The sequence below is a fragment of the Chanos chanos genome, chromosome 2 (genome assembly GCF_902362185.1).
Source record: "Chanos chanos chromosome 2, fChaCha1.1, whole genome shotgun sequence".
Lineage (NCBI taxonomy): Eukaryota > Metazoa > Chordata > Actinopteri > Gonorynchiformes > Chanidae > Chanos > Chanos chanos.
Window position 1 is genome coordinate 19062896 of NC_044496.1, and position 11776 is coordinate 19074671.

The 11776-nt window shown below is 40.5% G+C and overlaps 1 protein-coding gene across 1 annotated transcript; it reads right to left on the reverse strand.

The window, feature by feature from the left end:
• Positions 1 to 1597: 1597 nt before the first annotated feature.
• Positions 1598 to 8644, reverse strand: tp53i11a (tumor protein p53 inducible protein 11a). Its single transcript, XM_030766790.1, has 6 exons — positions 8516 to 8644; positions 5271 to 5329; positions 4961 to 5009; positions 3839 to 3929; positions 2120 to 2221; positions 1598 to 1731 (listed from the first exon to the last, which is right to left on the reverse strand). Exons 1-6 carry the CDS (start codon positions 8642 to 8644, stop codon positions 1598 to 1600), a joined length of 564 nt encoding a protein of 187 aa, XP_030622650.1.
• Between the last annotated feature and the right edge of the window lie 3132 nt (positions 8645 to 11776).

An 11776-nucleotide genomic window follows, 5' to 3' on the forward strand; every position in this document is an offset into this window, starting at 1 on the left:
AATACCCAAAGTAAAAAAGGCCTTGAGAAAATGGAAAAATCTTTAAAACTAATATGACCTATAATATCAGTGAGCAGGTTACGGAGGCCAGCAGATAGGACTAGAGCACAGGCTGACTAACTGTGAATTGGTGAAGTGTTTTGTGGCTTGCTTGCTACTTACAGTGTGCCATTTGCGCATCCACAAAAAGTGAATAAATGCAAAAAAAAAAAAAAAACTTGGACAGCATTAATTTAAGATATCCCGATCACTCATTAATCATATTGTTTTTTTTCAACTGTCTACGTTTTCTAAGCATTTTGGAAAAATGACTGTTGATTACATTGTTAGTGTTTTCAAAAGTCTTGCCCAGTCAGTTACATAAAAAAAGCAAATCATACATACTCCAAAAGGAATGTTTCATTTGAAAAGTTTTACCAGTTTCCATGGATACAAACACGGAAGTTACGTTTTGTGTATAAATGAAAGCCATTTGGACCGTGTGCTTCAAACAACATATAAATGATGCCAGCAAGTGCCAAACTGAACTGATCCTTACTGATCCTTGCTACACAAAGCTGCATTATCTTAGGGAAAGGGTAATAAATTCTATTTTGCTCAATATGGACTGCTTTGAAACAGAAATCTAGCCTGTATTTCTGATTTATCTGCTGCGTGCTCTTTTACAAGACTAGACAAGCAGTGTCACAGTGCTTAAACTGCTACAATAATTATCCGACACTCACTCCATTACAATGGCCAGTAACACAAAGGAAGTGAAGTGTATAAACCTCACGTACTCAAACCACTGTTTTATAGTCCACTTATAAAATACAAAATAACTCTAACCGATGATTGCCAGCCATTCTTCAATTTGAATACAATATAACATTACTGTGGGTCATGAAAACTCCAAGAAGTGATCTCGAAATGGCCACGAGTTCATTTTCCAGAGCAAGCCTGAGAGCATTGATTTAGACAGTAATTTGAGTACTGGGTTCATGGGCTCATGTTGTAGTCAGCTGTATTGTTCCTAAATAATAACATAGTGGAATATAAACCTACATAGGTCACTCAAGAAAATTACTGTACCTTTTTTGAGTGATAAACCCTTAACAGTGAAAACTGTCTAAAATAAGACAGATAAACTTTATAGGAAGATATACTTACTGTATTTAACCACATAATCACTTCACTTCTAAAATGTCTACTCCTAGTGAAAGATGCTAATTTTGTTTCTGAGTAAAGCTGTAAAATACAGGCAACTTGTTAACAATTTTGCCATTACACTTTTGTAACCACAGAAGAATCAAAGAACAGACACCAGAACAGAGAACACTGGTGGCTACCAGTACTCTAAAATTCAGACCATCAGTCATCTTACTGAGGTAATATTCACTCATCACACTTGACACCTACTTAACACGGACAGGGTCCACACAACAGAGTTCCTCTAAACAGAGCATTTCTTTGCTCCAGACAGAGGAGCTACTGCGTACAAAGCGTTTGTCTGGTTATTAACAATTCATATAAACTTGTGCCTCAAAATCTCACTTATTTTTCCCCCAAATTCTCAGCGGACTGCTGGCCAATTTCTGTAACATTCTGCACCATCCCCTTAAATCTTCTTAGACCGGCGTCCAAGGTAGTAGTAGTACGAGAGTGTAACAAGAAAGAAGAAGGCTTCAGTGAGAAGAAGAAGAATAGCCCCGTTAGACAATGTGCCCATCTCCAGGAGAGTGACGGATGTCACTGTGAGAAAACAAGATACACATTAATTTTCAAAGAACCATTTTATATGTGAGGCCGTAAAGACAAGTCAACCAAATTGATCGTAAATAAAGAAACCTGAAGTATCAAACTGATGCAACAAGATAACGCCCTCTAGTGACCAATATGTGATTGCAATACAAGCAAGGTTACCTTTAACTGTAGGGAAGATATTATACCAGTAGAGGACAGCACAGCATTAGACACAAAAAGCGTTCTAGAGTCCTATACAGGCAGCTGCTATAGAAATCAGTCTAATCAAAGTGTGATTTTTTTCATGAAGGGTGAAATGAGGATAAAGCATTGTAACATTAAATGGTCCTTGGCACCGTCTGCTCCCCACAGAGAGAAAGAAAACCCTGACTCTCACCTAGAAACTGTACTCCAAAGTAGCATGCTTCAGTGAGCAGGGTCCATTGAATGATGACCTTTTCTGCTGTGTATAGGCCATTCCAAAGGATTAATGAGATACCTGTGGGGAAGGGGACATATAGAGGTCACTCACTTGAGCATGAGTATCATCAGGCCAGGCTGACGAGTCATCTCACAAATACACAGAGACTCTGGATTTGACTCCTTAGTTAATTTTTCCTCAACTGGTGTTAATTTCTGATTGGAGTTCTGATTTAATCAGTGGGCTTGAGAAATGTGTTAAGAGTCTCCCCAGTCTTCTCCCTCACGCACACACACACCGGATATGGATGGCAGAGATGATAGCTGCTTCTTCACCCCTGCCAAGTACCATCTGCCATCAGGATTATCCAAGCCATTCTCTAGTGGTGCTCACCATCTAACTGGCCATTGATCTGAGAGAGGAACTGTCACACCTTGGTGCTTGGTAGGAAACCCAGGTAATGGTCTTCAAAGCCTAACATCAAATGAAAAACCCTGGAGCTAGGTAAGGAGTAAACGAAAGGATTCGCAAAGGTAAGGTCCCCTTAAAATATCCACTGAAATGAGAGGAGTAGAGGTTGTGTGAAACTGAGTATCCTTACGCATGGGGCCTTTTGGAGCTCAGGCACACCATAATGTTGAGCATTCTGAAATGGATTATACATACCGAAATTATATTATCATATTATTCTGTGCTCCCTCTCAGAAGACAGCTTAAATTGAATAGATGAGAGAGAAGATTGCACAGTATTGCATTGTAGGATGTATCCTCCTATTGTCTACTGTGGCTGAGGAAAGACAAAGAGGCTTTGATGTATAATTAAATAAGTGTTCAGAGAGGGCAGGGTTTTCAGTTCAAGGAAACATTCTTCTTCACACGCCCACAAACCCACCAACACACTCCTTTATCCCACTGCACTACACCACCTATGGCTGATGCAAGCTTAAATGCGGCTATGATTAGTGTGTCCCGCTGTCCTGAACTGAGCGTGTGCTATTGTCCAGGACCTCTGTAACCCTGTACGGGGTTATTACTGAACCTCCTGCTGTAGACGGACCACAGCTCAGCAACTTCCCCCCACATCAGAAAGCTTCTATGGACTCATACATTTTTAAAACAAAGGTTTTAAATCTTAATGCCCTGCGTCATCACCCTGTTATCTGGAAAAAGAAAATAAAGCAGCGTGGTTCATCCAAGAATCATAAATGTGTTTTCTTAAGAGTCTCATTAAAAAGGGGTTTGCTGATTGATATTGGTTCGTTTTTTGTATGTTTCTATAAATATAACCGACGCACTTATCAGAGGCAATTTACAATAAGTGCACACAATTAAGGCATGTAAACAGCAGTATAAAAACAGGCTTTAGATAAAATCACTTCCAAAGGCTTGTCCATAATAGGTTAGTATAAGAACAAGTTTTTGTATCTTGAGTATATGTTAGAAACACCGAGGCTTTGGACAAAAAGAAACAGTAAATACAGTATAGAATTATAGACCCAATAATAACAGTAATCAGAGCAAGGGTCCATACGTAATGCAAGTGTTTGGTTACTAAAATGATTTGAGTGTATTTGTGTGTTTTTCCACTATAGTTATTATAGACACTTAATAGCCATCAAGCTCATAATAGAGAAAATGATGAACCTCGTTCTCAATATCACTGGAAGCTACTGAAGACAATGGAGATAAACATACTCAACAGGGCTCCTCCATAGAGTCGCACTGAGATTCGTGTGGTGGTGAGTTCAAACACAATCTCATACACCTGGCTGGGGAAGGCTAAGGCCTGAAAGAGAGAAGACATTTGAGAAGATCAGTAAGCACTACAGCTGAACCAAGCACTCTACTGATGCCATACAATCATCTAGCTCACATTAATTACCAGCAGCCTGCACTCTCCCTGATCCTCACACACACACACACACACGCACACACACAACTCTCACTCAGGCTGATGCCACCTGGGAAATCTCCTCTAATTGAGTTGGCAGTGCTCATATGTGTCAGCTATGCATCTTTTAATGCAGACATTACATCTCTGATAATAATGAACTTTACTTCTACAGCACTTCTTTCATACACACACCAGCAGTTTAGGACCGGTACAGAAGATAAAACAAGCATGAAACGTACACAAACAGCTTACACAAGCAAATAATGATCCGGTTAGAAAAAAAAAAAGATTCAAGATTGACACCTGATGGATGTGTAATCTTAAGTGCAAAAAACCGGTCACAGTTACATAACATGCTGTTTCACTGTTCTTTTAGTGTTTTACCTTAAGTCACGGTATGTAACATATTTGACAGATATTCAAATGTATATAGCTGTTGGACCATTGGTAGTACTGGTTGTAGACAATTGGGGGAAAAAAGCATGAGTGAACTTCTCAGCACACTGTAGTGTGAGATACAGGCTATGAGCATATTCATAACATGAGGGAGAGCAGACACGGTGACTGCTGATGAGGGATTTCAAACCCAAAATCAGTGAATAATTTAGGAAATTGCTACTGATGTAAACAGTGCTGGAAAGACAGATCCTCAACAAATTTACTCTCAATGTTTGGATATAATTTTACCGAGTGAATACATATAGAAAACTGAACATGTGCTACCTAGAGACCAAGCTCATTTTCAAGCTGATATGGAGGTACATTGCGGTCTACAGCTGTCTAAATATTCATGAACATCAGCCATTTCGTCATGTCAGTTGTCTTGAAAAATGCATTACAGGCTTGGAAAGAGGAGTTCAAACTGATCTGATCCTCTTGGTTGAAGCAAATTTGAAATGCTAGTCATTTTGTGAAACACTCACCATTAAAGCTGTGACCGTGAACAGAAGTGCTGACATGAGGATCCATAGTCTGTAATGAGACACACTTCAGATCAAACAAGTTGCCTTTTCCACCAGACACATAAAAATCCTCTCAACAACTCTGGTGGGCTTGAGGAGCACCACTATATGAGGAAAAACGTAATGAGTAATTCCTGCCTGATATCATCACTATCTGGTGTGTCACAGTGAGACGCACTGCAGTCTGTAGAGAACCATATTTCATTAAAGTGTCTTCTAAGGATATCTCAAAAAATCTACTGGAGTCTATGAGAGGGTAGTGCAGTCTTACCTCAGACCTACTGGTTCTCGCACAGCAAACTTCAATTCATTGCCAAGCACCTGACTGATCTGTGGAATAAACCATTGATACATCTGTGTGATGCAACGGTGGAATAAACCATTGATACATCTGTGTAACAACTGTGGCATTTTTTTTGTGCACTACACCAAGATGGAAAAGCACACAGAACAGTACATATACATGATAATTTACCACTAAGTACTTCTTGCTACCAGGGTGCTATTCTTCCACTCTCCCAAGCCTTTTAGCTACCTGGGGAGTGTTCAAGTGGCTCACTAAGCAGTGAAGGGTGAGCCTCTGAACAGCATCCTCTGATATACTGGACGTCTTTTCTCTCATCGAGCAGATTCACACCCAGAACTGGATTAAGAGGAATGCTGCTATAATATATCCAATAGTCTGTCTAAGATGTTTGTCTCTCTGATCAATAGACATGTAATGATGCTTGTTTTCAAGTCTTACTGATCAATACAGCTGAGACAGACAGCAAGCCTGCAGAATGAGAAACACTGAGTTCATGTTAACCTATGATACATTTACTAGGTGGCTACTGACATCAGACTACTGTTTAAAGCCATAATCATAGAGATTTAAGAACCAACACCGAGTGTATGATTTTGATCAAAAACGTAAATTAAAATAATTCATTCTGAAGGAAAGTGAGAAATGTACGAAAGACATTTTCTGTAAGGACCACATTTCATTGTTGCCAAAGCCTTTGCAATCTAAGCATTGAGTCACAGGGGAAAGGAGAAAGCAGGATTTTAGTTGCACAGCATGGAGTATAACATGCAAACTGAACCAGCAGCTCACATAACTCCTGTCAGTTAAGCTATTTGTCTTTGTGTCTCTAGCAGACAACCAGTGGTATGGACAGAACAGGCCTCCGTGCTTCATATTAAAACCACAGGAGCATTAATCAGTGTCCACAGTCCAGTTAAGTCTTTCATATACGATAAATGGGAGCCGTCTGATATGGCACATAATGAGAGCTGGTGTGCACGGCTTGGACTGAATAATTAATGAAGTCTTATGTTTCTATTAAGGCCCAATGATACAGGGCTGCCGTTTTAATTTTAAGTTAGACAAAGCAGGAGTGGTCTTTTCTCTGCGTCTGCGTCCGCCCTCCTAGGGTTTCAGCGAGTGACGCCACCGCAGCAATAAAAGCAATCCTCCACAAACCGAAAACAATCAATAATTTGTTTGTTTAACAACATTTACCTTTTGTTTACGCACTTTTGATCTGTTACGCACAAGGTTAGATTAACATTTAAAAGAAGCCGGCCCACTCTGCCCCTTTTAAAAAATGCCCTAATAGAGAGTGCAAGCGTGTGTATTCCTCCTGCTGCTCAGGAGATAAGTAAGGAGGATCTCTCCATCCTTCACTCTATTATCCTGCCCTAAAAGCCTCTGTGGCTGCATGGCAGGTAATTTCCTTTAGGTGAAAACACTATCCTCCACTAATGGAGAGCAGCGGAACCAAACTGGTTTTATGTAGAGAGCCATATTCGGAAAGGAACACACTGATAATAGGGGAGTAATTGTGCAGGCACGAGAAGGAGGTATTATAAGAGATCCAGGGGGGATATGACTTTCTTGCAGCCTGGAGAGGGTGAACGTGATTACAGCTGCCTGGTGGGCCGTGCTGAGGAAGTACTGAACACATATCTTTAGTACTTCAGAGTTAGAGTTATTCTTGCCTTGGGTTTTCAACACCTGTGCAAAGGCAGATCCATTTCCCTGGCTCTCTGAAGAGCTGGGGGTTCGCTTCCGCGGTGTAACATTATCAAGGAGAAACCGTGTCTATAAAAAGGTAGTGCAAAATTTTTGAAACTTTTTGCCTGTTTGACTTGATTCTGAGGGGTTCTCCAGTGGCAAAAACCTCATTAACAGGCCAAATCCAAGGGGTAATGTTCTTACTGGATTCATAATTGTCAATTTAATAATATAAAGATTGTCATTTTTGACAAAACAGGAATTTTCATCTCATTTTCATGTAATTACCATTCTTCCATGAAAAAGAGGTTAGTTAAATAATCTGCTTTCTCTAGGGGCACTGACATAAGGAACAAGAATATTTGCTGTATAATGGACTGCAGCTGAACAACAAACCAAATCCAATGACAATAAACTAAACGTGGGCTGAAGGTAAAGTGACAGCATGGGTCAATCTCCACCTGCTCCCTGCAGTGTCTGCAGGAGGTAAATACATCTCAAGGGCTGCTGAGGAGCCAAACAAAGCTGTCTTCCCCCAGAGGACATCTAATGGCAGATCTCACACGCTCTGCACTTTCCAGTACAGGTTCAATTATTGAAGCCCAAAGCTGTGTGCCATGGGAAGCGACAGGCATATAAAACATTAAAGGTAATGCCCAACCGGAGTCAAGACCATGTAAACTCACTGAGAAAACTCGAAAGTCAGGGGGAACTTATCTCGAAGCAAACAACGATGAATGATCTCCCTAGACCAAGCTATAAGAGTTTCTGCTGTCGATTTTTTTGTAGTTCACTTATAGATGTTAATAATGAATGTCCATAAGACCGGATCTAAAGACTATTCCTTGCCTCAGTCTTAGCTTTAGTCTTTCTTTATTAATATGTAATGCCCTGAAAGCTTCGAGAATATTGAGAGTACCATTTATGTAAACAAGAGCATACATCACTGTGAGGGCAGGGCGGTCTGTGTGTCTTTAATGGATGTTCCCTTTGATCCCTCTCTCTGGCTGTGCTAGAGGGCTTGATGCACAGTGCAGTGCAGTGGGAGTGCTGTATCTAAATGTCTGGCATGATTAAAGTGGGCCGTGTACCGCAGTGCTTTGCTATGGTTCTGACAGAGGTATGGGACTGAGGGGAGAGGTTTGGAGCCCTGCCATGCACACCGGCACTCATTATGTGTTATTCATGGTAGTCTCTGATGGAGCAGGCCAAATTCAGGGAGACTGTGTGGGGCTGATTAGTCTCAGAGAAATGACCCAGCTCTCTAAATTGTACTACGTCAATTCAGCATCCCAAGCATTCCACCTCCTATGCTTCAGTTTTATAGTTTCCTTTTCAGTGCTCGAAGAGATTTCACCAGCCACTCATCCAACAGCATCCTCAATTTCCACAGAAGATACCTTGAAATGCTCTTTATTTGCTCTACTCAAAGTGAGTCCCCACAGCTGGTAATGAACTAGTGAGAGATACACACCGACAGTGACTGTAAGACGGCGAAGCATTGACATGGCTCTCACCTTTGACCTGTGTACCTCACCATCATCATCCTCACCCCCGACGCCCAGAACTTTCCGGGTCTTAAGACGGCTCACCAAGTCAGTCTGACTGTGCTTCTTCATGAGCGGGGGGTGGGGCTTGGTCGTCATGGCAGCGTAACAGGGGCAGGGACTCCTCAAAACTGGGGAGGAAAATACAGAATAAAAATAAATGTATCAGAGTCAACAACTGCAAATCTTTTAGAACAAAGTTCTATTCAGGGCTCAAAGCAAGAGACTGTAATTCAATACATATTTGCCAGAGACATGACAGTTCAGTCAGAGATAAAGAGGACAAAGGCAAAAAAAAAAACCCTGACAAAACAGCATTTGACTAGTTCAAGCCACTGAGGCAAAATTAGTCATAACCATAGCACTTCAATCACATCAACACAACTCACGCAGTGTCTAAAAGTGTCTATCAGCACCAAATGATGGCAGAGAGGGGAAGAGAGACACCACATCGTGACCTGTCTCAAGATGACACATTGTTCATCACCCTGATGTCAGCCACCTCCAAATTCATCTGTACGGTGGTTTATGAGGAGACTCTGAATAAACACTAAGGTGTCACAAAAACATTACCAGTTCCAGAGGAGAAATAATGTAGACTGCTTTTGACAGCAGCTCATTGCAAAAGACCTTTTTATGACCAGTCTGAGCTCATCCTCTGAAGACAGCAGTTATTCATGTTTGATAAATCATCTGAAGTTAAACTGATGCAGTAAAGCATGGGTTCTTTGGACTACAAACTCGCTGGCACTATCCATGTGGAAAACCCAAAGCATAACAACAGGCCGCTTACGAGATACTGACATAAAACAAAATCATTTACACTCAAAATATCACTTCATTTCAACAACTACCACTGGACCGTGAGCATTTCAGGCAGCAGACTACAGGCCTGCGGGGTGCAGTTGAGACCAGGGTGTAATCCAGTGATTCTCCACATTCACTCCAGACTGAGCACCCAAAACCTCTCTTATCTAATTGATTGCCTTGGTGTTGATGAGTGGAGTTAGATTCTGGAGACAGCAATTCCATGGGGAGTTTTTATCCTCCATCCTCAGTGTAATGAAGAGGGAGACAACAGAGGATGCTCAATGCTCTCAGGCATAGACCAGTAAATTCTTACTGATAAACTAATTATTACCACAAAATAAATGCACCATGAGTCCTCCGAAAACGAAAGCTATTATACAGACAGTGTTTGTCTGTATAATACTGAATCAGAGTAATACCTTTTGAACTGACTGTTTTGACTGTTTTTTGGGGGGTTTTTTGAATAAAAGAAAAAAACAGTCCAATCAAAAAACAATATTTGAAAGGACATTTTGCATGTAACGTAAACAAAAGTCAGGAAGACAGATGAATCATTCAAAAATCGGAATAATTGACAACTGGTTCTTCATCTCAGGAAATTTGGTCACAGTAACCGTATACAGTCACCATGAAACAGAATGACCGACACTGCTATTCATTTACAGTAGTGGTGACCAGAGCGCTTTCAGTGGTCACACTGTGTCCAGTTCAAAACAGCATCCTCGCCCTTCTGCGTTCTCTCTTCAGCTTGTTTTTTTTTTTGTTTTTTTTTTTTTTTAAACATCCCAGAGAGCTTACATTAGTATATTGAACAGCTGGTTCTGAATGCATACTGATTCTCTGTAAGGTTGCTCTGTATGAAGACAAATGAGTGCAGCGGAAGGGAAACAAGAACACAACTCATGTGTGTAGGCTTGATTCACCAGTACACGCAGATGTGTACAGATTCAAACCAAACTGAAAAGTACCATGACCACCTTTTTTCTTGAAGCCACTCCGGGCAACTTTTTCGTGTCATTGCAATGGAATTATGAGTAAATAAGCTCTGTCAGAACCCAAAAGGTTTAAAGGGTATATATTGGTCGTTATTGTAGCTTGTTCTGGGTCACATTTTCAAAAACCCTCTACGGTTAATGCTCCATACCAGTAGTCGAGCTTAATGTTCCATACCAGTATGAAAGGCTACTGTGCACATATACATGTCCATGAACAAGTATCTGTATATTTACATACATGAAATACCCGGGTGACTGTTTACTTCCGTTCCTGTGGATGCATCCAAATGGTGAATTATATCTATTTGACGTATTTCCACTACACTGTGCCCACTGAATCAGCCTGTAACACAAGCCCACCTGCTCTTGGGAGAGGAAATTAAATCTCAAAGCCACCACCTGTTCATTTCACAGCTATTAATTGGATATTACAAAAGTTGCATGCTTTTCAACAAAAGATTTCTCACAAGTGACATACAAATCTTTTAAAAGCTGAGATTAATTCTATTGTTTTTATTTGCAACCCTCTATCTATGACACCGCATGTAGATGTTGTTCGGTCACTCTCAAATCATTTTCGGGACAACAGCAAATGTTAAATTGTGGCAGTTGCTAAGCAACCTCAAATGGCATGAACTTTGAGCTCTCACATTATTAAAATGCATTAGAATGACAATACACAGCTCTTCAGTAATTTTAGATCACCAATAATTAGGCTATTCCTATTATAATTTTATATAGTCCAAATATTATGAACTTCATTTCCTCTTCAAAGCTTTTTAATGAATATGTTGACTATGATGGTCTTAAATCTGCATTGAAAGAATCTGTACAGTGAATTAAGTAATGTCTCATCCCAGCTATCTAGAGTAGACATCTGCATAATGAGCATAAGTAAAAGTGGTGTGGAGAGAGAGAGAGAGAGAGAGAGAGAGAGAGAGAGAGATGGCTTTTCTGCTTAGATTGCCAGATTTACAAACTCTCACTTCATTCCAATATTCTTATCATATCCCAATGAATTCTCTTGCATGAAATTCAACCGATAAAAAAAAAAAATAAAAACCCACTTACATGCTATATTTGAACTTAACCCACTCAGGCATTATTGACATCAAAACACTGTGGGAATGGTAAGTGTCAACAACAGAAGAAGTCCAAGTGGTACACCAACTCTGGGATTCAATGAAGCCATACATTTGGGATTCCACTGGGCCACATTCACAACCTGTGGCCAGCAGTCCTGGGCCATATAAACCTGTGTTCTGTTGGGGACAAGAGACAGCTTGGGTTCTGCTCCCTGTAATCACCAGAAGGCTCTGGCTGTAAATCAGGTGCCCATAGAGTCATGAGTGCAAATAAGCAAATAGGGTATTTCCCCAAACTTGCTATATCATTTGAGGATACTAGGCAGTTCCAAGTGTGAAAA

Bases quoted from the DNA above. Each gene is read 5' to 3' on its own strand.
- tp53i11a (XM_030766790.1), bottom strand. From the start codon at position 8,644: ATGACGACCAAGCCCCACCCCCCGCTCATGAAGAAGCACAGTCAGACT. The intron at 5,010-5,270 runs GTAAGACTGCAC...GTCTCATTACAG, and splicing joins CGAGAACCAGTAGGTCTGAG to ACTATGGATCCTCATGTCAG. The intron at 1,732-2,119 runs GTGAGAGTCAGG...GTTTTCTCACAG, and splicing joins CTTTGGAGTACAGTTTCTAG to TGACATCCGTCACTCTCCTG.